This window comes from Triticum aestivum, chromosome 4A (assembly GCF_018294505.1).
Source record: "Triticum aestivum cultivar Chinese Spring chromosome 4A, IWGSC CS RefSeq v2.1, whole genome shotgun sequence".
NCBI classification, from domain to species: domain Eukaryota; kingdom Viridiplantae; phylum Streptophyta; class Magnoliopsida; order Poales; family Poaceae; genus Triticum; species Triticum aestivum.
Genome location: NC_057803.1, coordinates 98,999,075 through 99,021,121, shown reverse-complemented (window position 1 = coordinate 99,021,121; position 22,047 = coordinate 98,999,075). Strand labels below are relative to the sequence as shown.

At 48.0% G+C, this 22,047-nt stretch overlaps 1 protein-coding gene across 2 annotated transcripts; it reads right to left on the bottom strand.

The window, feature by feature from the left end:
- Nucleotides 1-4: 4 nt before the first annotated feature.
- On the bottom strand, nt 5-21,527 carry LOC123085391 (protein ENHANCED DOWNY MILDEW 2). Of its 2 annotated transcripts, XM_044507020.1 has the most exons (10): nt 18,084-21,527; nt 17,741-17,798; nt 17,563-17,644; nt 2,783-2,817; nt 2,336-2,382; nt 1,569-1,662; nt 1,378-1,476; nt 746-1,056; nt 588-659; nt 5-502 (listed from the first exon to the last, which is right to left on the bottom strand). In XM_044507020.1, the coding sequence occupies exons 1-10, from the start codon at nt 18,188-18,190 to the stop codon at nt 388-390; spliced, it is 1,020 nt and encodes a 339-aa protein (XP_044362955.1). In that variant the 5' UTR covers nt 18,191-21,527; the 3' UTR covers nt 5-387. The 2 variants fall into 2 exon arrangements, with proteins under 2 accessions (XP_044362955.1, XP_044362956.1); XM_044507021.1 differs by lacking the exons at nt 17,563-17,644; nt 17,741-17,798; nt 18,084-21,527 and adding an exon at nt 8,740-9,205.
- Nucleotides 21,528-22,047: the final 520 nt, after the last annotated feature.

Sequence of the window (22,047 nt, the reverse complement as noted above, 5' to 3'; positions counted from 1 at the left end):
CAGATAAGGGCAAGGGAGGAAAGACCCCTGCCGGTGACATGCCAGCACATTTCTATCATGATGATTCGCATCTGCGTCGTCTTAATCGCGGTTCACACAACCTGATTGATGTCCAAATTCTGGCAATGTAAGAAATAACAATGTCACGACACACCCCCACAACCAATACGGTTTCACTGTCACCGGACACAAAACCACATCAAACACATGAATGTTGCAGGACTGCAGATAATGTTATCTGTCATAGACGACGCCAAGGCTTTCAGTTCACTCTCTCTGCAATTCGCCGAGAGCCCAAGACAGGCTTCCTTTCTCCAACATGTTGGGAGATAAATCATGGAGGGAAGCCACCACAGGTCCGGCCATATTTTTCGCAACAGGAACACTTCACTTGTTCCCATCCTCGACACTTTGGTTTTCAGCCGCACCTTTAGGTTTTTCTTCTCGAAACTTAATATGATTCCTCTTTGCACTTCTGAGATTTTCTACCATCTCATGATCCCTGCAAAGATTTTGCACTTGTCACAAACTCTGAAACTAAAACAGACAGACACAGAGAATGGCGAAAGGACGACGGCAAAAATTACCCGCAATAGAACACAGTCCCTCCCGCAGTCTCCCATATCCTTTGTATGTTGCCTTCACCACCAAACATTTCCCTACAATACAAACACAAAGGGTCAATGAAAGAAGATACATCAAAGCACACAATATCAACACGAGCTATCCGATACATAAATCATACCTTGGCAAGCACTTCCGATGAAATGCTTTGGGGCAGCGCCTGCATAGCACCAAGTTCATTTCCCATGTTCCCCTTCCCTTTGATTGTCCTCTTGTTTTATTACCCTCCGATGTTGCATGTTTTTTCCTGCACGTTTCCTTTCCCTTTGTTTTTCCTGTCATTTTGTTATCCTCCGAAGTTGCATTTTTTTTCTTGCACGAGTAACATTCATGCATAGGGCATGCATCCTCAGGTATTTTATTGATATCCAATGGAAGACAATAAGGGTGGTAAAAGCGCTTACAGCCCCTCTTATTGCATTGTATGATGACCTGACAAAAATGTAAAACAAAAAGTTGGAAAACTAAAGGAATCTGATCTATCCTGACGAGCAACTGCATATGCAAAAAGATCTTGAATATTTTAGAGCCTATATGCAATCAAAATCAAGTACCACTCATAGTTGTTGCCTTGGCTCCTACATCTACAGAATCACAATACTTTAGCTTCAAAGAACTCCACTGTTTTTTCTCATTATTCTCAGTGACATAGAGAATTAAGAAATCAGTAAATCAAGTAACAGTTCCATCACAAACAGAATATAATATATCTCAGAAAATACAAAGTACAAATACATGTTTTTTCAGACACACCTGTTCGTCTCCTCCTTGGTCTGAAGATCCCAACTCTCCGCAAACAAAGCACTGGTGCTTCTTAGACTCACAATTTTCGCACAGAAACTCAGGTAGTTCCTATATAATATGATATGTATGAAAAGTTAGATGCCAATACCGGACATACTGAAACAAGAATAAAACTGAATAATTTGGTAAAGGATTAGCACCAGTTGTTCTTCACTCAGACCAAGAGTGTCGCAATGAGAAGCTTCACCAGTAGGTTTGGTTGGGTGGAACGACCTCCCACAGTCACCATCACAACTACAATGAATTAAGTTAAGAATATGTGTCAACCCTTCTTCAGTCAGGGAGCACGCAGGCCCCCTGGATACAAAACTTCTTTCGAGAACAAGAGCCTTGTAGAGTTCATGCAATGCAAGCTACAATGTTACGCAATCAGGCTACTCAAATAGTATACAGAATGACAAATGGCAATCTAGAGCCGTGATGGCAACTCTGAACATGGAGGAAATATTTAGGGGCTGTTTGGTTTTTGACAGAGCCAGACCCGCCAACGGAGGGCACGCCAATAATTGGCGAGCGATTTCGGCGCCGAGCTTCACCAAAAAGTTGGCGCAGATATACACTAGTAGCGCTGCGGTGGGCTGGGCGAGCCAAAATATCGGGGCTCATCCAAACGACCTCACCAGCCTGGTCAACGACCAATATTTTGGACGGGTGGCTGTGGGCAGCAATCTAAACAGCCCCTTACACATGACATGAGCAAATAGCTCCATTCAAAATAAATGAACTAAAATTATCAATCCTTTTACATGGTACATGAAAAAATACAAAAAAAATTCAACCGATCTATGTATTTATATGTGAACTAGTGGCATATAACTCTTCAAAATACCATAGATTAACCTGAGAAGAACAAAAATAAAAGATACCCTACATTATGAAAAAGACTAGACAAATAGAGTATGCCTACCATATCAAGTCGCCACCCTCATCACAAATAGCACAAATATAATCATCCTGCACAAGCATGTCATTTTAGTTATACATATTAAAACAAGAAGAATTGTAGTGGTACAAGTATGAAACAAAACAAAAATCTGAGCGGCTAAACTAAACAAATCAACATTGCCGTGCAAAAAACAAATGTACCTTGAAGAAAGGTTGATTGATGGTTATTTCCTAACACCATCAATATTTATCAAAATCTAGTCAGTACTGAACCTTTCCTTTTGAAATTGTTTCATTCGAATAATAATCAGTTAACATTTACTCATGCAAAGTTTGAACTGGGATGATACATTACAATGATAGTTTAGGGAAACACAAGGGGAAAGGTAGAAGATTATCTTTCTAGCATGTACCCAGTAAATTCATAATATGTAATGTGAAAGAGCTATTCACGAGGAGATGTTTTTACCACACTATAGTCCTTCTCCATGGCAGCTTTGGTTCCTGCTTAGAACAAAAGAATAAAGACAAGAGAAAATTGGAATTTATATGAACGACATAGAATTGCAAACTATAAGAAAACTAAAGTGTTGATGTTTTGATCATGGTACGAAAACACAGTAGCAAGGATAGACAACTAGAGAGAGAGAAGAGAGAGAGAGGGAGAGGGAGGGAGAGGGAGGGAGAGGGAGAGAGAGAGAGAGAGTAATAATCTTGTTGTACAGAGACTAAAGCGAAAAGAGTTATAAAAAGAAGAGGGTGTCCAGGGGGAGACACACGAGAGAAAACTCCGCCCAATCTTAATATGGTCGGAGCTAGGCATTACGAGAGAGGCGGCAGCGGCCGGCAGCTGTGGAGCAGTGCTGTTTTTTTGGGGGGGGGGGGGGGGGGGGTTCCAGCTGCGTGTGGAGGTGGAGAACTGCTGCTGTGCGGCTCGTGCAGCTGGCATGGCTGCTGGGATCGAGCCCAGCTGGTGGGGAGACGGCTGGTGGCACAACCGGCTGTGCAGGGTTAGAATGCTGCTCGCGGTAGTGATCTAGGGGAGGAAAACGACAGCTGCGGAGTGGAAAAGAAAGGAGTCTCATTGCTGCTGAGCAGCTGGGGAGTTCTTGTTTTGTGTTCAGCAGAAATGGGTACCGTTGGGGCTGATGCCGAGGCTGCAAGGAAGGCAGCACAAGATAAGCTGGAGAAGGAGGGTCAGGGTGAATCCACACTGGTTACGAAAGGCGATATAAGAAGTTTGCTGCAGAATCTTATGGCAATGGAGATAATGGGTTCAAAAGCATCACTGGGAACACGCAAGTTTGAAGCTAGAGGTCATGCCAAATGAACTGACGTTAGAAGAGAGCAAGAACTATCTGAGTTGGTCAAGGAGGGCAAAGTTAACCTTGAGTAAAAAGAGCGTAGAGCATTTTGCGCAGGAAATATTCATAGAACCTGCGGATAAAACAAGTACTGATTGGCAAGTGTGGAACACCACCAGTTTTGGGCGATGCATGCAGCCACTTTATTAATTATTCATAAAAGACCTTACTCCCTCCGTCACAGTTTAGAAGGCAAAGTTAAATTTGCGTGCGTTTCCACAATAGACAAGGTTTAGGGCGCATTGCATTTATTTCTAGTAGCTAATTAATACTCCGATATACTATTTCTATATGCATGCGTAGTGTGAATGCTATTTTTTAGCCCATCTCACAACCAATAGATAACCACCTAGGTCCCAGAGAATTTCCAAGCGCGCCTTCTAAACCGTGACGGAGGGAGTACAAAGAAATACAACAGTAACTTTGAAGCCACCGTCTAGGCAACATTTGTCGCTACTCCTACCCAGTTGATGAAGGGATGCTGATAGTCCGGGCCTAATACCACAGACCTCGCAGTCAAACCTAACATCTAAGACCTGAGGCCCCAACCTAGCCACTTGCCGGGTCTGGGGCACACATTGGTCCGGCTCAGAGGCCGCCGCCGCCAACTGCCACCGCTCCATCTTCAGAGCTGTACTGACGCATCAACCTTGCTCGGTCTAGCTGTCGTTGACGCCACCATGGCGCCCAACGGCACCACCTCCCTGCGCGCAAACAGCTGAGCACGTCGCGGTCGCCACTGATTCACCTCAGCACCATGCTGCCAAGTACCACCAGCCGACACAGCTTGAAGTCTTTGGAAGATCTCTCGTGCGTAGCACCTGCCGACCAGGCATGACAAAGCGTAGCACCTGTCGGTCAAGCATGACTTGACATCTCCACCGAAGCTCCGTGCAAGACGAAGCCGCTCCACCTCCTGCCTCTGTCTTCCAGCGCTGCTCCACAAACGATGCTCCCAAGAGAGAAACGACACCGCAGTGCCGCCATCGTCCGATCTGGAACCCAAGATCCTAGGGTTTCCCCCGGAGCAGCACGAGTGGGTCAACAGTAGTTACACGGCGATGCCTCCATCAAGGTAACGGCGTATAACGATGCCATCGCCTGCCGTTGGCTTGGTTTTCATCGGCAACCATGTCTCCCCAACTCGTAGCCGGGACTAGATGATGGATCTCGAGATCCGATCACCAAGCCTCTGGCCGGCCACCTCCGACGAAGAAGATGACCACCACCACTGGCCAGCGAGACGAAGTAGGGCGCTTCCAGCGTGCGTCCTGGCCAGCACCACCGGTGCTAGGCCCGTCCGCGACCACGCCCCATGGCCGAGAGCAGCGGCAAGCGCTGCCACGACGGGGAAGCAGACCCAAAGCCTAGATCCGGCCCGCCCACACGCCACCAAGTGGCCACCACCAAGCGCCGTTCAGGGGCAGCCCCGCCGCCGTGAGGGATGCCGCCCCACGGGCAGCAGGCGCCAGCCACCGGCGGACCACCGCCGCGCACCACCGGCCGCCGCGAGATTTGCACGGGGCAATGGCGAAACGACGAGGACGCCCCGCCGCCACCTTCCCTGGGGAACACGTGTGCTTCCCCGGTGTCCCCTCCGACGGCGGCGAAGCGGGGGAGGAGTGGGGAGAGGAGGCCAGCGGCGCGGTTAAGGTTTCCCCCGTGCGCCAGAGGGCGACGCGTGGGGGCGGCTTTTCCTATGAAACTGAGATCAATTGTGAACTAAATGGCTATCTGGCAATGATGTGTGGACAATGGGGATTGTTGAGTCCTTTCTGGTAGTGATCAGTTGTCAACTAAGTCACACCTGCCCCGTGATCTGAAAGCGTTGTTGCAGGATTTCTCTGATGTGAGCCCCAGGAGCCACCACCCCAGCAATCACTGGATGATGCCATTACACTTGAGCCTGCGGCTAGACCTATCAACTCAACCTTATCGCTATTCGCCTTTACAGAAGGATGAGATAGAGCGTCAAGTGACTGCAATGATCAAGTCTTGAGTTGTAACTGCTAGTATGAGCCCATTTGTGTCTCCTGTCCTCCTCGTCAAAAAGAAAGACGATACTTGGCGTTTCTGCATAGACTACACGCGTCTCAACTCTGTAAAAGTGGTGGACGAATTACTCGATGAGCTCGCAGGCACCAGGTTTTTCTTTGAAACCTAGATCTTTGTGCAGGCCATCATCAGATTCGAATACGCCCTAAAGATGAACCAAAGACAGCTTTCAAAACGCACCACCACAGGCATTTTCAATTCCGTGTGATGCCCTTCGGTCTTGCGAATGTACTAACAACATTCTAGGGCATCATGAACTCAGTCTTTTCTTGCGAATGTACCAGCAACGTTCTAGGGCATCATGAACTCAGCCTTTGCTCCTTTCCCAAATTTGTGATAGTGTTCTTGGACGACATCCTGGTGTACAGGCCATCATGGGAAACTCATCTGGAACACCTACGCTGTGTGCCCGAGCAGCTCCGTGCAAACAAGTTCTTTGCAAAACTGTCCAAGTGCTCCATCGGGGCATCATTCAGTATCTTGGCCATATTATTTCAGACAATGGTGTGGCTACGGATCCGGAGGAAACAGCCATAATGAAGAAATGACCCATATCAACCAATGCTACAGAATTGCAAGGGTTTCTGAGATTAATATAGGCTACTATCACAAGTTTGTTCAGAATTATGGTATCATCACGAAACCCCTGACACATCTGCTGACTGACCCATACCCCAGTCTTCGCATTGCCAAATTTCAAGCTGCCATTCGCCATTGAAACAGACACTTGCGCAACAAGGGTGGGCACTGTGCTGATGCAGAATGGGCACCCCATCGCTTATAAATTATCCATCTACGAGAAGAAATTTCTCGCAGTAATTATGACTGCGATAAGTGGAGGCAATGTTTACAAAGAGGGCCGTTCCGTCTGTCATCTATACAGATCATAAGAGCTTGTGTAGTCTGACTGAACAGCAGCTGAGTTCAGATCTTCAGCGCTAAGCCATGGCAAAACATGTGGGGCTGCAGTTCAGTTTCAAATACAAATGAGGGGTGGACAATAGTGCCGCGGATTCGTTGTCAAGAGTGGGACATTTGTTAATCCTGGATGGCCTCTCAACTTGTCGCCCAGATTGGCTACAGGAAGTGTTATTGCCATATGACAATGACCAGGACAGTACTGAATTGCTGCAAGAATTGACTGTGAAATCTCCCAATGATCGTTGATTCAGTTTGGAACAGGGTATCATCAAGTACAAAGGGCGTCTGATGATTGGTGCTAATTTAGCTCTGCAGACCAAGCTGATCTCATCACTACATGACAGCGCAGTTGGTGGCCACTCAGGCACCAACGCAACCTATCAACGAGTTCGCAGGCTATTCTACTGGCCGGGTCTGAACTGGCAGTGGAAATTTTGTCAAGCATTGCCAGACTTGTCAACAATCAAAGCATGAGCACACTAAGCCAGCTGGCCTGCTACAACCACTGCCACCACCCAAAGGAACTTGGCAAGACCTCACGATGGATTTTATTGAAGGTCTGCCAATGTCAGATGGCTACAATGTCATACTGGTCGTCGTGGACCACCTGACAAAGTACGCGCATTTCATTCCGTTAAAGCATCCGTTCACTGCTGCATCTGTTGCCAAAACCTTCCTGGAGATGGTGGTTCGTTTGCATGGTGTGCCATTATCCATTCTGTCTGACCGTGATCGCATCTTCACCAGTAATTTTTGGAGGGCTCTGCTCACAGCCGTTGGCAGCAAACTGAACTACATTTCCCCGTACCACCCGCAGACAGATGGACAAAGTGAATGGGCGAATCAATGTGTGGAACATTACTTACATTGTGCTGTGCAAGATCGTCGAGAACACTGACATTGTCGGCTAGCAATGGCCAAGTTTTGGTACAACTCTTGTTACCACTCTGCCATTGGGCGTTCACCATTCAAGGCACTATATGGGATGGAACCAAATTTTGGAGATTGCCAAATATTACCCTTGCAGAGGACTCGTCAGCGCATGAACTGGTGATGGATCAGCAGGACCATACTGAGTTGCTCCGAGAACATCTTCAGGCATACACTGACAAGAACAGGACTGACCGCGAATTCTCCGTGGGTGACCAGGTGCTCCTAAAACTGCAACCTTATGCACAGAAATCTGTGGTTAATCGTCCATGCCCTAAGCTCTCCTTCAAGTTCTTTGGTCCCTACAGATTGTGCAACACATTAGCGCTGCGGCATACGAATTGGAACTTCCTGAGGGAGCCCAAGTGCATCCTGTATTCCACGTCTCTCAACTGAAGCCTTTTACACCAAACTACACTCCGGTTTTCACTGATCTGTCAGCTCACCTGCTGGTTCCTTCCTCGGGCTCTACTCCGTTCGCCATCCTTCAACGCCGGTTGGTTAGAAAGGAAATTCTGGTACAATGGTCACATTTGCCAGCAGATTGCTCTACCTGGGAGGATTACTGCACTCTCAAGCAACGTTTTCCAGAGGCACCAACTTGGGATGATGATCTTGCTCAAGCGGGGGCTAGTGTCACGCCTACACCACCTATGCATGCAGAGATGACAGTGACAAAGGCAGACCAAGAGATACCAGTACAGGATGTCGAAGACGACTGGGATACAGAATCGAAGGGGACCACCTGCCAGAGAGATGAACTACAGGAGTGACCCGCAAGAAGGTGCCCAGTGTGGACTGGGTGTATGGACCAGAGGTCCCGCTGTGAGTGTGCGCGTGTGAGTTATTTGGGCTGAGTCGCTGTCCCTGTATGGCTATGACCAAAACACTCACCTGCTCTCTGTTCTCTCGCTTGTTCTCTGTTCTTCTCATCCCTTGCTGCAATTTATCCTGCCAAACTGTGATTTCCCCTTCCTCTCTTAGTGGGACATCACAATCAGGCTGATCACTTCGGTAATTATGCCAACTATGTCCAAATGGGCAAACTTCCCCCAAATCATAATACACAATTACTAGAGAAAAAATGCCATGTATGGCAGCACCGCAACGGGAATGTACAGAACTAACATGGAAGTAATTAAACAAAAATGCATACCTGCCATCAGAGATATTGGGCTAAAGGGGCGGACGGAGGGGAGAGAAGATGGAGAGGTAGGGAGAGACGCGCAGTTGGATGGAGACGGGAGAGAGAGAGAGAGGTACGGGAAGGGATTGCGGCGGAAGGGGTAACCCTAGGACCAGGGCTTGGTCCTTGTATATCGGAGGCTGTCAGGTGTCACACCTATTTACTCAGTTATCCGATGGCTAGGATGCAACGCCAGGAAAGGATCCAACGGCTCGCGGTGCTCGCCTTATTTCACCGAGTCACTAGTGTTTAAGTTACTGTATCACTTCACTAGTTGTCATGGCTATATAAGAGCCAGATGAGCCCCTGCGTGGGTATGCTATTATCATTTTGATCAAAACACTTTATACTTCACAACTATACTGCTACAGTACACTTTAATGGAGAATTCCTCTCGGCTTTGGCTGATTAGATCCCCAATTCCTCTCAAACCCTAGTTCTTACCCTGAACTACTTTCCCAATCCCATCCAGGGCGTGACAAATTGGTATCATGAGCCAGGCGTTTCCTCGGCGGCGAGATCGCGCGGTGACGCGCTGATTTTTTTTCCCTCCCTTCTCCCACCCTGGTTTCCGGCCGCGGCGGTGATTGTGGGCGTTGGGGGCGGTGTTTGGGGGGCGTTCGAGGCGGTGCTTGGTGGCGTTGGAGGCGGTAGAAATTCGACTGCAGCTCGTGAGGCGGAACTGGTTGCCGGGACACACTGTCTAGGTGGTGAAATCCCACGTTCACGTACCGGTGGTGCTGTAGGGTGGCGTTCGTGTCGGCGGCGGCAGGATCTGTCCGTGTGGTTCAGGTTGCCGACATGTGCGGTCGTAAAATTCCTCTCCACTCCGGCCAGTTATGGGGTGTTCGAAGCAAAGCGTGGACGAGATGGATCTGGCAGAACTGCTGCATCTCAAGGAGGATGTTGCGGCCAATCAGGAAGAGACCACAGGGTTGTGAGAGGAGGTGGATTTGCTGCGGAAGAGACCACAGGGTTGCAAGAGGACATCCAGGCTACCAACTTCAAGCAGGATGTGATGACACAGGTGATTTCCAGGGTGCAAGCAGCAGTAGCAGCACTTGGGGGACAGCTCACAATGATCACAGAAGTGCTCAAAAGTCTCAGTGCAGCAGCCCCATCCACATCGGTGGTTCCTCCTTCAACGGCACACGCGCAAGAGCCACATCAGGAAAAATCCCCAGAAGTTGAGGAAATTCAGAAGGAAGGGGGGGACGAACAGCAGCGTCCTCTCACTGAAGAACTTAAGAGATTGTTGATGGAGCAAGAGAAAACTAGGCAGTTTGCACTGTTAACAGGCAACGAACTGCCTCCTATCCAGACTGACAGACGATCAGCTCCACCGGAGCTTGTACCGCTACAATTTCAAGATAGACCCTCTGTTCAGGGCTCACCAATAGCGCCCACAAGGACTACTAGGGTGCCTGCTTTCAATCAAATACAACAGCAGGGGAACCGTCTCCAGTGGGAAGACTATCCCAAAGCATTTGAAAGCGATATGCGAGCTCAGTTCCTCAAATCCATGACCAAGAGCCCTAGGATGGAATTCCCTCAGTTCGATGGCACTAATCCAGCAGGGTAGATATGCAAGCAGAAAAGTACTTTCAAATGGCTGGGGCACCTCTAGAATATAAGATATCATTAGCACAGTGTACTCTGTGGGGAGAGCTGATGTCTGGTTAAGGAGAGCGGGCATTTTGAAGAAGCAGTATACCTGGGGCCAGAGCCACCCAAGCCCTGGATTTTCCCGTCCGAAATCCTCCTCTATAATTCGAGTTCCGCAATGAATGGAGCTCGATCCGTGAACTAGTCCTCACAATCTGGTATCAGAGCCACCACACGCCCTGGGTTTTCCCGTCCACCACCGCCATACCAGGTTTGCTGCTCGCCGCCGCGTCGAAGCCATGGATAAAATTTCCCCAAAACCAAGGCGATCTACGAGCTTCTCCGTGCCGATTTCGATGCCGCCTTCACCAAGAGCACGGCAGAGCGTTCCGAGGAGATGGTCACGGCCCTCGCCAAGCTCAACAGCAAGCTGGATCAGCTTTCGGGCCGCATCGACGACGTCAAGCTCGCCATCGGCGTCGACTTGGACGAGCTCCGCGGTGAATTCGGGGCAGATCAAAGCAACGCGACATTCCCCACCGCGCCATCGTCTCCGTGAGCACCACCTGCATCGACCAAGAGCACGCCAGCAAGCAATGGATCAGGAGGATCAGAGGGGTTCCATGGCGAAGTGGAGCACAAAAGCGCTGCTCCCAAGTACGTGCCTCCACCAGCTAGAGGTATGCAGTCGGATTCCAATTTGTCACGGCTGATTCAGGCACCAGAATTTTTGCGACCACACCCATCTGATGCTCTGGTGTACGGTCCTCGAATCGAGCTGCCGCGATTTGATGGATCCAACCCAAAGCTATGGTACACGCGTGCGAAGATTACTTCAAGCTTTGGAACACCCCGCAGAACCAATGGATTTCATTCGCCTCAGCTCAGTTTGAGGGCACAGCAGCACGTTGGTTGGAGTCTGTCTAGCGTCGGGCTCCTCAAGTAAACTGGACAGAATTCTGCACTCTTCTGCAATCCAGGTTTGGCAGAAACAAACACCAGAATCTCTTGCACCAGATGTTCAATATTCGTCAGACCAGTTCAGTTGAGGAATATGTTGAACGTTTCTCTGAACTATATGATCAGCTTACTACCTATGAGACAAATCCAAATACAGTCCATTATGCAACCAGGTTTATGGAAGGATTGATACCGTCAGTGCGTTTGCTGGTAGGAATTCAACAACCCCCCTCTGCTTATGCATTAGCTCTGCTGTCAGAAGAACTTGGTGAGAATGCAGTACATCCGGGCAGTGCATTTCAGGGGTCAAGCGTTCTGTTCCCTCCAGCTCCAGATCATCAGTTAGCAAAGCTCTAAAGGAAAGGAAAACGACAGACCAGCCTCAGGCTGCCCAGGGCAGACGGTCGATGGGCTGCCTTGCGTGCTTACAAAAAATTTAAAGGGTTGTGTTTCATATGTGGAGAGAGATGGGCTCGTGATCACCGTTGCAAGCAGGAGGTCCAAGTACATGTAGTGCAAGAGATGCTTGATTATGTTCAGAGCATGCCCAACAAAAATAGTGACACTGAAGAGACAGTTGCTGTCGAAGCTAATGCTATCTGTATTTCTGCAGCGACCATGGGTGACATCTTCGATCCGGCAGCAACCACCATGAAACTGAGAGTTCGTCTGCAAGGTCAGTCGCTGGTTTTCCTGGTAGATTCAGGCAGCACACACTCGTTTTTGGACTGCACTGTAGCAGTTGCTCTCCAGGGTGTTACCCAAATGCCAGTAAGTATGGTTAAGGTAGCCAATGGCAGTTTGGTCCCTTGAACTCAGCAGTTGCGGATGGACTTTGGTCTTGTGCTGGACATGAGTTTACCAGTAGTTTCAGAGTTTTTCGTTTGGGATCCTATGATGGCATCTTAGGCCTGGATTGGTTAGCTGCCCAGAGTCCGAGTGGGTTGACTGGGCTGAAAACTGGTTGTCATTTCAGTTAGAGGCAACTTAACATTGTTGGGCCAGGATGCTATTCCTCAAGTGTATGCACTAGTAGAGCTGTCAGCATTGTTGGTGACTGAAAATACAACCATGTCTGAACTACCTTGTGAAATTCAAGAGTTACAGGCCAAATTTGCTCATGTCTTTGAAGCTCCCACTGGCCTTCCTCCAAGAAGAAAGTATGACCATACAATTCCTTTGGTCCCTGGAGCCCAACCTGTTTCCAGCAGGCCCTATAGAATTGCCCCTGCTCTGAAAGATGAAATGGAGAAGCAAGTCCAAGAAATGCTTGCATCTGGAGTGATCAGGCCAAGCAACAGTGCTTCCCGGGTCATGCTTAACGGCATGCCAGGACCTTCGATATGGCACAAGGAAGGGCTGCGACAGGGCGACTCCTTGTCCCCACAGCTGTTCGTGCTCACGGTCGACACACTAGGCCGGCTGATTTTCGTGCGCCCACGAGACCGGCATCCTCAGGCCGCTGCACCCGCGTCATCTGATTCCGGCTATATCTCTATACGCCGACAACGTCATGCTCTTCTGCCACGCCACAGAGAGCGACGTGACCGTCTTCAAGGAAATCCTTGACCTGTTCGGAAGAGCGTCGGGCCTCAAGGTGAACTACACCAAGAGCTCCGCCACCGTCCTGCACGGAGACCAGACCACCCACGAGACCATTGCCAGCTTGGGATGTGCTACTGCCGAGCTCCCGGTCACCTACCTCGGCATACCTCTGACGGTGTGTCGCCCTTCCGCGGGACAGCTGCAGCCCCTCGTTGACAAGGTCACTGGACACCTACCCACCTGGAAAGCGTGGTTGATGAACCAGGCCGGCAGGCTGGCCCTGGTCAAGTCCGTCCTCTGCGCCATCCCGGTGCACCAGCTGCTCGCTTTCGCCCCCCCCCCCCCCCCCGAAGAAGACGCTGCAGCAGCTCGCGAAGATCCAGTGTGGCTTCCTCTGGGCCGGACGAGCCGCCGCCAACGGCGGGCACTGCCACGTTAACTGGCGTCGTATCAGTCACCCCCTCGTGCTGGGCGGCCTCGAGGTCCATGACCTGGAGTGGACTGGCCTCGCGCTTAGACTGAGGAGGCTTTGGCTCTCGCGCACAGACGTGGAGCGCGCCTGGCAGGGCTTGGACCTCTAGTTCTCAAGCAGCGAGCGCGCCTTGTTCTTCGCCTCCACATACATGTCCATCGGCAATGGCATGAACGCCCTGTTCTGGGAGGATCGATGGCTCAACAAGCGCTCGGTTGGCGAGCTCATGCCGCTGCTATACAAATGCATCAACAAGCGCCGACACAAAGTGAGAACGGTGGCCGAAGGTCTCAACGGCAACACCTGGGCCCGAGACATCCAAGGCGTCCTTGGCATCCATGAGATTGGTCAGTACCTGCAACTTTGGTAGCTCACGCAGCAGGTCACCCTCCACAACGCCCCTGATCGCCTGATATGGAAGTGGACGGCGAGTGGCACATACACAGCGCGGTCTTGCTACGAGGCCACCTTCCAGGGATCCCTACAGTCCTACTCTTGGAAGCTGATCTGGAAGGCTTGGGCCCCCCCTCAGGTCAAATTCTTCCATTGGCTCGCCGACTTGGATCGATGTTGGACTGCTGACTGGCTGGCCCGCCACGGACTGCAGCACCATCCGCGCTGCCTGCTTTGCGTCCAAGAGCCTGAAACGATGCAACACCTCATGCTCCACTGCCCCTTCTCCAGGCAAGCATGGCACGAGACTCTTGCATGGCTACGCATACCGGCGCCAACCCCCAACCAGGAAGCTTCTCTCATGGATTGGTGGCAGCACGCCAGGGACGGCACTCCGCACGCCCAACGCCAGGCCCTGCAATCTGCGGCACTACTCGTACCTTGGTTGGTCTGGAAGCATAGGAATAGCTGTGTATTCAACAACGCGACGCCCTCCCTAGGCACTCTGGTAGATCGGATTAAGGAGGAGGCCGGCTCCTGGGCCAAAGCAGGAGCTACAGGTCTTAGAGTAGTCCTGCCCCCCTCATGGGATGTGCATTGAGCATTGTATTCATCTGTTGTTTAACCGTCCTAGGACGACTGTAACAATCCCCCCACCTTTTCAATGAAAAGAAACGCAAAGGTCTTTTGCGTTTTCTCGAAGAAAAAAAAGCAACAGTGTTTTTTCTTCTCCAATGATCCTTGTGCAAAAGAAGGACAAGACTTGGGAGGCATGTGTTTGATTACAGAAAACTGAATGCTATTACAGTTAAGAGCAAATATCCTATTCCTGTTATTGATGAGTTACTAGATGAGCTGGCAGGCTCCAGTTGGTTTTCAAAGTTGGATCTTAGAGCTGGCTACCACCAGATCAGACTGGCCCAGGAGAAGAACACAAAACTGCATTCCAAGCTCACATTGGTCATTTTGAATTCCTGGTACTATCATTTGGCCTCACTGGAGGACCCAATACCTTCAATTTTGCTATGAATGATACTTTGGCACCCTGCCTCAGGAAATATGCTTTGGTCTTCTTTGACGATATCTTAGTTTTTAGTGCTTCTTATGCACAACATTTGCAGTATTTGGCAGAAGTGTTGCAGTTATTGCTCAAACATTAATGGCAAGTTAAACTATCTAAATGTGCTTTTGCAGACTCAAATTGGATATCTGGGACACATAATCAATGGACAAGGAATGGCTACTGACCCCTCTAAGATATCTGCTATCAAGGAATGGCCAGTACCTGTGTCTGCCAAGGAAGTGAGAGGATTTTTGGGCCTTGCTGGTTATTATAGGAAATTTATTTCCCATTATGGCATGTTGAGAAAGCCATTGACAAATTTTTTGAAGAAGGGGGTACCATTTCATTGGACACACAATGAACAACAAGCATTTGTGCTACTGAAGCAAGCTTTGGTTTCACTCCTGTTCTGGCACTGCCAAATTTCTCCAAGAAATTTATTGTGGAAACTGATGCCAGTGATGTCAGAATTGGAGCAGTGCTTATGCCGGAGGGACACCCCATTGCTTATGTCAGTAGAGCCCTTGGGCCCAGGAATCACACTGTCAGTTTATGAAAAAGAATACTTAGCAATTCTTTGAGCAGTTGAACAAGTACTTACAACTATCTGAATTTGTCATCAGAACTGACCAACGCAGTTTAGCTTGTCTGTCTGAGCAAAGATTACATACCAGGTGGCAGCAAAAAAGCACTAACTAAACTGTTGGGGCTGCAGTATTCCATTGAATATAAGAAAGGTGTGGAAAATAGTGCTGCTGACTCTCTGTCCAGGAGACCCTCTAGTGCCAGTGACACATTGCCATAACTACAGCACATCTCTTCTGCACAACCTGCTTGGCTCGAGGAAGTTCTTCAGAGTTATGTGCATGACCCATTTGCTTCCGACTTACTGCAACGCCTGTCAGTGTATCCTGTATCCAGTGACAAATTTTCTCTTGAAGCTGGGGTTCTCAGGCAAGGAAATTATGTCTGGCTTGGCTGTGATCCAACTCTCCACAGCAAGGTTTGTGCTGCTTTCCATGACAGTCCCTTGGGTGGCCATTCTGGCTTCACTGTAACTTACAGACACATCAGGCAGCTGTTTCGTTGGAAGGGGATAAGAGGATTCATCAAATCCTACGTGCAGCGTTGTCTAATTTGCCAACAGGACAAACCCAAAAGGATTCCAACCCAGGTTTGCTTCAACCCTCCTTACCTTGGGAGATGGTCACGATGGACTTTTGTTGAGGGCCTGCCTCCATCTGATCGTTACAACTGTTTGTTGGTGATCATTGACAAGCTCTCCAAGTACGGGCATTTTATTCCTCTGCATCACCCATTTTTGGCTGAGACTGTGGCTGATGCATTTCTGAACTCTGTCTACAAACTGCATGGTATGCCCCTCTCCATTGTTTCTGACCGTGATCGGATTTTTACAAGCAAGTTCTGGAGTGAGCTGTTCCAAAAATCTGGCATACTGCTTCGAATGAGTTCTGCTCGCCATCCCCAGTCCGAGGGGCAAACTGAACGCGTCAATCAGCAAGTGGAGTGCTTCTTGCGCTGTTTTGTCAGTGGGCATCCGTCTCGTTGGGCAAAATGGATTCCACTGTGTTAATTCTGGTATAACACCAATTGGCACTCAGCTACGGGTAAAACACCATTTGAGATCATGTATAGGCATTGCCAGCGTCATTTTGGTCTGTCAGTTGACGATGCTATTTAGTCCTCTGATCTGCAACAGTGGCTTATTGACCACACTGTGGTCATGGATTCAGCTAAACAACATTTGCTCCGTGCCCAACAACGTATGAAGATCCAAGCTGATAAACATCGTTCTGATCGCATCTTCTTTTTTTTGCGACTTTGAAGTGGGCGACAAGGTATTCCTCAAGCTTCAACCCTACCTCCAGTCGTCAGTGGCACCAAGAGCAAACCATAAGCTGGCGTTCAAGTTTTATGGGCCGTTCAAGATTGTTGAGCGCGTTGGTGAAGGGGCTTGCCGATTGGACCTGTCGCCAGCAAGCAAAGTACACCCCGTGTTTCATGTGTCGCTGCTCAAGAGGATGCTTGCACCTGACGATCAGCTCCAGTTTCCAGAGCAAGTTTTGCAGCAACGGGTGGTTCATCGAGGCTCCGATTCCATCGTCCAAGTCCTAGTCAAATGAAATGCTTCGCCAGTGGATATGGCAACGTGGGAAGACAAGATTACACTACAGCTAAAGTTTCCCCGGGCACCGGCTTGGGGTCAAGCCGTGTCTAACGGAGGAGGGATTGTCAGCGACCAGGGCGAGCACCAAGGAGTTCAAACAGAAGCACGGCCCAAGAGGCAGCCTCGCTTACCCGCTCGGCTTGCTGGGCCGGAGTGGGCCCAAATCTGCGTGTGTAGTTATACCTGGGAATAGATAGGATTCGGTGGCGGCTGGCAAAACTGTTAGTGGGTGTGTGGCGTGCGTGACTTATAAGCGAAGACCTCCCTCCTCCGAAATCCTCCTCTGTAATTCGAATTTCGCCATGAATGGAGCTCGATCCATTAACTAGTCCTCACAGACCTATTCTTGGACAACACCTGACTTCTCTACATCTGAAGCGTATTCAGTTTTATGGGCCAAGAGACCGTGTTACCCTATGCAGCACCGATACGGATACGTGTAGTATCATTATCAGGCCGATACTGATACGTAAATTCGGCATGTTAAAAATGCACCAATGTGGGGGTACCTTTTACTATTTCTTTAGTCACTAACAAATATGTGTGGTTGCTAGGACAGCAGATTACCTTGCTGCCCTCTTTCCCTGATCATACCGAAGCAGCTCCAAACCTCCAAGTCGCCAACATCTAATGCTGAATTGCTGATGCCCTATTCAAACTCAAAACTCCAAAAGGATAGAATGTTAATAAGCGTACAGTGTGAATACCATTAAATTAATAATGAAGCAACACATCAGTACATCACCTTTGCAGGTTTGAAGCATTGATCTGGACCCCAAGCTCCCTTTTCCATGTAGCAACAGCTAACAACAAACAAGTGTCAAACAATGGTCAAACTTGCAAAAAATTGCCAAGGCAGGGTAGCAACAAGACAATAATTGAACATTATGAAGTTCAATATTAGAGAATACATAGCACAGGTGGCAGTTCAGTATTTAGATAGCAGATAGCTTAAGTTTCCGAGGCATTACTAGTATTTGAGTGATTGGAAATCATGTTGCCAAAAGAAGCTTAAGGTTTTCTTCTTGCTGCTTTTACATTACAGGCTGAACACAAGAGAGATTATTCAGAGGAAAAACTTTTCCTACCTGACTATTCGTGAGCAAGCACAACTGAAACCAGAGGTCACCTTTCCTTCCACTGCCAATTTGCCAATGAATGCTGGAAATATGTAACATGCTTCACAGAAATACATAAATATACGCAGTAGGAATTCCTACTGCTGGTCGTTAAAAAATCATAGCTATAGAGTTAATAGCATTGTCCAAAAGAAAAATTGAAGATATACAATACTCCCTCTGTATCAAAATATAAGACGTTTTTTGATACAAGGTAAGTATCAAAAAACGTCTTATATTTTGATACAGAGGAGTAGATAAGTTCAGTAGCTCAAATTACACACTTCCTATTGAAGGAACCCCTGCCGGCTGCCTCTACCTTGAAGCCGCCAACTTCCCTGGGCAAGGTGCTCAAGCGCAACTCATTCGGGAGGCAAAGGGGGTTGTTCCTTCTACCTGTCCATTGCGGAACGAGAGAAGATGTGCAGGAACGATGCTGCACCCACACCCAAAGTGGGGCAAGTCACACGAGGTCGCTCTTACCGCTCAAAGATGGTTACACATAGTAGACAATGATTCTGCTGAGGTGGGTTGTAGTTGGTGCCGCATTGTCTCCTTGATGCAGATGAAGGCAGGGAGAGTAACTGTCATATTCTAAGTTGGGGATTACGTTTGTCCAGGGGACCATTAATGCTTAGGGAATATTTGGTTCATAGCCACACCTAGCCAAACTTTGCACATGCTGACTTTGCCACGCTTTATCTACTAACTATGACAAGTATAAAAGATGTTGATGGGTAGTCCTAAACTATGAGGAGGTATACCATAAAAAACGTATGATGACCACATCGACCTATGAGTAACTAGGGTTCCCGGGGCCCCCGCACATAGCCATGATAGGTAGGTACTCCGAAGAGATTATAACAAGTGAGGTATGCTGCAAAGGAAGTGTGGCATACCACGGTTGTAGCAGTAAAAATAAACAGTACCCTTCCGAACTGCCATACCTCTGGCAAAGTTCGACAAGGTGTGGCTATGAAGACATGCCGTAAGCATCAACAGTGAGTGCTAGACCGTTGGAACCTGGAAATTTGGGTTGGCAATGCAGATTGGGCTAGCATATGAGATTGCAAGCTCTAAAGAACGTACCAAGAACACATGGGTGAAGTTCTCATTTTTTGTAGCCCACGTATACCTATACATGCAGCATACCTACTAAACACCAGGTTCCACATAAAAATTGTTATCAAGTGTCTTGCACACCCATGGTTATTCTAGCCCATGTCGCTCCACCACTGAGCCCAACTAGTCCACCCAGTTCAGTTGATGAAGCCAGTTGGTGGTGGCTGGGTGACTGAAAAACCAGTGATCAATAAGACTGTCTCTATAAAAACGATTTTAAGTTCTCAATGTAGAGCAGCACCGGTTCTTCATAGAAGTCTTTCTTTGCAGCGGTAGCTTTGCATATCTTGAACATGCAAAATGCGAAGATCATGAACGATATTTCTTGTACAGTTAGATAATTGAAGCATCTTTTCAGGAGAGATTACAACTGAAGGAGGAGTCTAGACCCCTCTTCTTAGTTGGGCCAATCCTACCACCTAATTCTCACTCTGACCAGATCTCTTTTCGATCTGAAAACTGTAGGGGAGGCCGGCGAGTCCCAGACAGTAAACTTGACCAGTTCTTGTGCACATAGTGAATTGCTGACTAGTTGGTAGTCCTATGTGGCAAGATTTAACTACCCTATTTTACCTGAAGAAAATCACTCATAAATAGTCCACTTTCTTTTGTCATGAAGCATGCACCAGGAAAAGGATTTCTCTTCGAAACTAAATAATTGAAGCACTGCCATTCTTATGTAAGCGAGACATATGAGTTTTGGTTGACTTCTACCCCTTTCAGCGTTTTAGTATTCCATGCGTCTCTATTTACATCGCACCCTCATCATGATTAAACTTTGACCATCATTTTTTTAATCTATGATATGCTAATTAAATATCATAAAAATTATACCATTGGAAATTACTCTTAATATGGATTGAATGGTGTAATTGTTGTAACACAGAGCCCAAGTTTTGTTAGTCAAAGTTGGACCTCAGAACATATGTGCACCATGTAAATGGGGTCAGAGGGAGTACACCTTAAGATGTACCTGAAACATAACCGAATTTATTAGGCATGCACAAATATGGTAGTTAACTCCTATTATGAGTTTTATGGTTGACTTGTACCCCTTTCATAGTTTTAGTACATCTTTGAGGTGTACCTGGAATGGAATGGAATTTATTAGACATGCACATGTAAATAAAGTTAAGCACAAACACATTTTAATTAAGAAACAAGCTGAACATAACTTAGTTTACATGGTATGTGCTTGTCAGTGAACAAAGGTCTAATTCTTAGTCCACATGAACACATGGTATGTGCTTGTCACCATCTTGTGAAGATATCTTAGACATTTTGTGAAGATGATTTTGGATAGAAAATTATAAAAAAAGGGCAACCTGGTGCATGTAGCTCCCGCTTGCGCAGGGTCCAGGGAAGGGTCCGACCACTTTGGGTCTATAGTACGCAGCCTTTCCCTACATTTCTGTAAGAGGCTGTTTCCAGGACTTGAACCCATGACCTCATGGTCACAAGGCAGCAGCTTTACCACTGCGCCAAGGCTCCCCTTCTGGATAGAAAATTATAGTAAGATTAATATTAAATGCACCCAACTGTCATGTTCTCGACATGTACATGGACATAAGAGTCCAAAATAAATGTAGGGGATAGAAGAACCTCATAAAAGCGGTTACTTAAAGCTAAAAAGTTACAGCATTAACTCTCCCATTTTACAATTTGTTTTACCATCTTATTTAAACGAATCGGTAATGCACAGAACTCAAACTAAGTGATTCATATAACGACTCCAGTCTAAACTAGATGTCTTGCAGATACATGAAAATTCAGTTTCCCAAGTTCATATGCTCATGTTAATCTTTTCCAAAAAAACACAAACATGTTTTTTTGCCGGACATGGTGCGAAGTGCAATATTACTGAGCAGAACATGATGCGGAGTGAAAACTCTTACATAACCTACTATGGTGACACAAGTTGCAAACTACCTGGTGTAAGGTGCTATTTGCTCTGAAGTTGCATCAGTAGCAAAGTAAAGGCTCTACAATGGTGTGTTCATGGAGCTAGAATGGAATTTATGTTAATGAGATGAAGAGAATAACATGTATGAAAGAAATGTTATAGCCAATTTCATCTTTTCCTCCCAAGTTCTAAAAGCAAAAGCAACAGTGGGAAAAGTGAATTGCAGTCTTGATTACGTCAATGGATAGCTACCATGAGATGAAAATTGTCACGGTGAAACAGATGGAGCACATTCAAAATCAAACCATTTAGGTACGGAACTAGAGGTGGGAGCACTAAGCTGGATGAACGCAGGAAGAGATCCTCTGTGTGGCTTCCAGCTGCTTCATCTGCATCCCAACAAGACGATTAACCACTGCATAAGGTTCATACACGCATTAGAGAGAAGCAGGTAGAGAGGAGGGGCTCTGCCTGTATCTTCCTCCACCTATTGGAACAATCTTCCGGATTCCAGCTTCTGAAATTCCCGTCCCTGGTAAATGCACGACAGCACAAGGAGCAAGTAGACGTGATTAGCTGAATCACACGTGTTCATGAGTGCGCTGACGCCAGTGGGCTCTCGTCGAGGGCGCGGTCGCGCAATGCGCCGAACACCTTGCGGGCGCGGTGGACATGCCAACGCCCACCGCCCGGTTGCATCGCGAATGAGGAGAACGGAGCCGAGATCTCCTCGGCGACCTCGTCTCGCGGTTCCCCGCATATGCAGCTGACGGCGACGAGGCGGGAGATGTATGATGTGGCCAGACAGGGGAGGCCGGCGGCGGTCTGGAACGGTGGGGGCACGACGAGAAGTCTCGCTAGCCCAACCAGGCCAGCGGGGGCAATGGAACCGTCGCCGAGGGCCTGTAA

Coding starts and splice junctions, on each gene's coding strand:
- LOC123085391 (XM_044507020.1), bottom strand. CDS start 18,190: ATGTATTTCTGTGAAGCATGTTACATATTTCCAGCATTCATTGGCAAA. Junction 1,663..2,335: donor GAGGGTGGCGACTTGATATG/GTAGGCATACTC, acceptor AATTCATTGTAG/TTGTGATGGTGACTGTGGGA. Junction 1,057..1,377: donor ACCAAGGAGGAGACGAACAG/GTGTGTCTGAAA, acceptor CATTTTTGTCAG/GTCATCATACAATGCAATAA.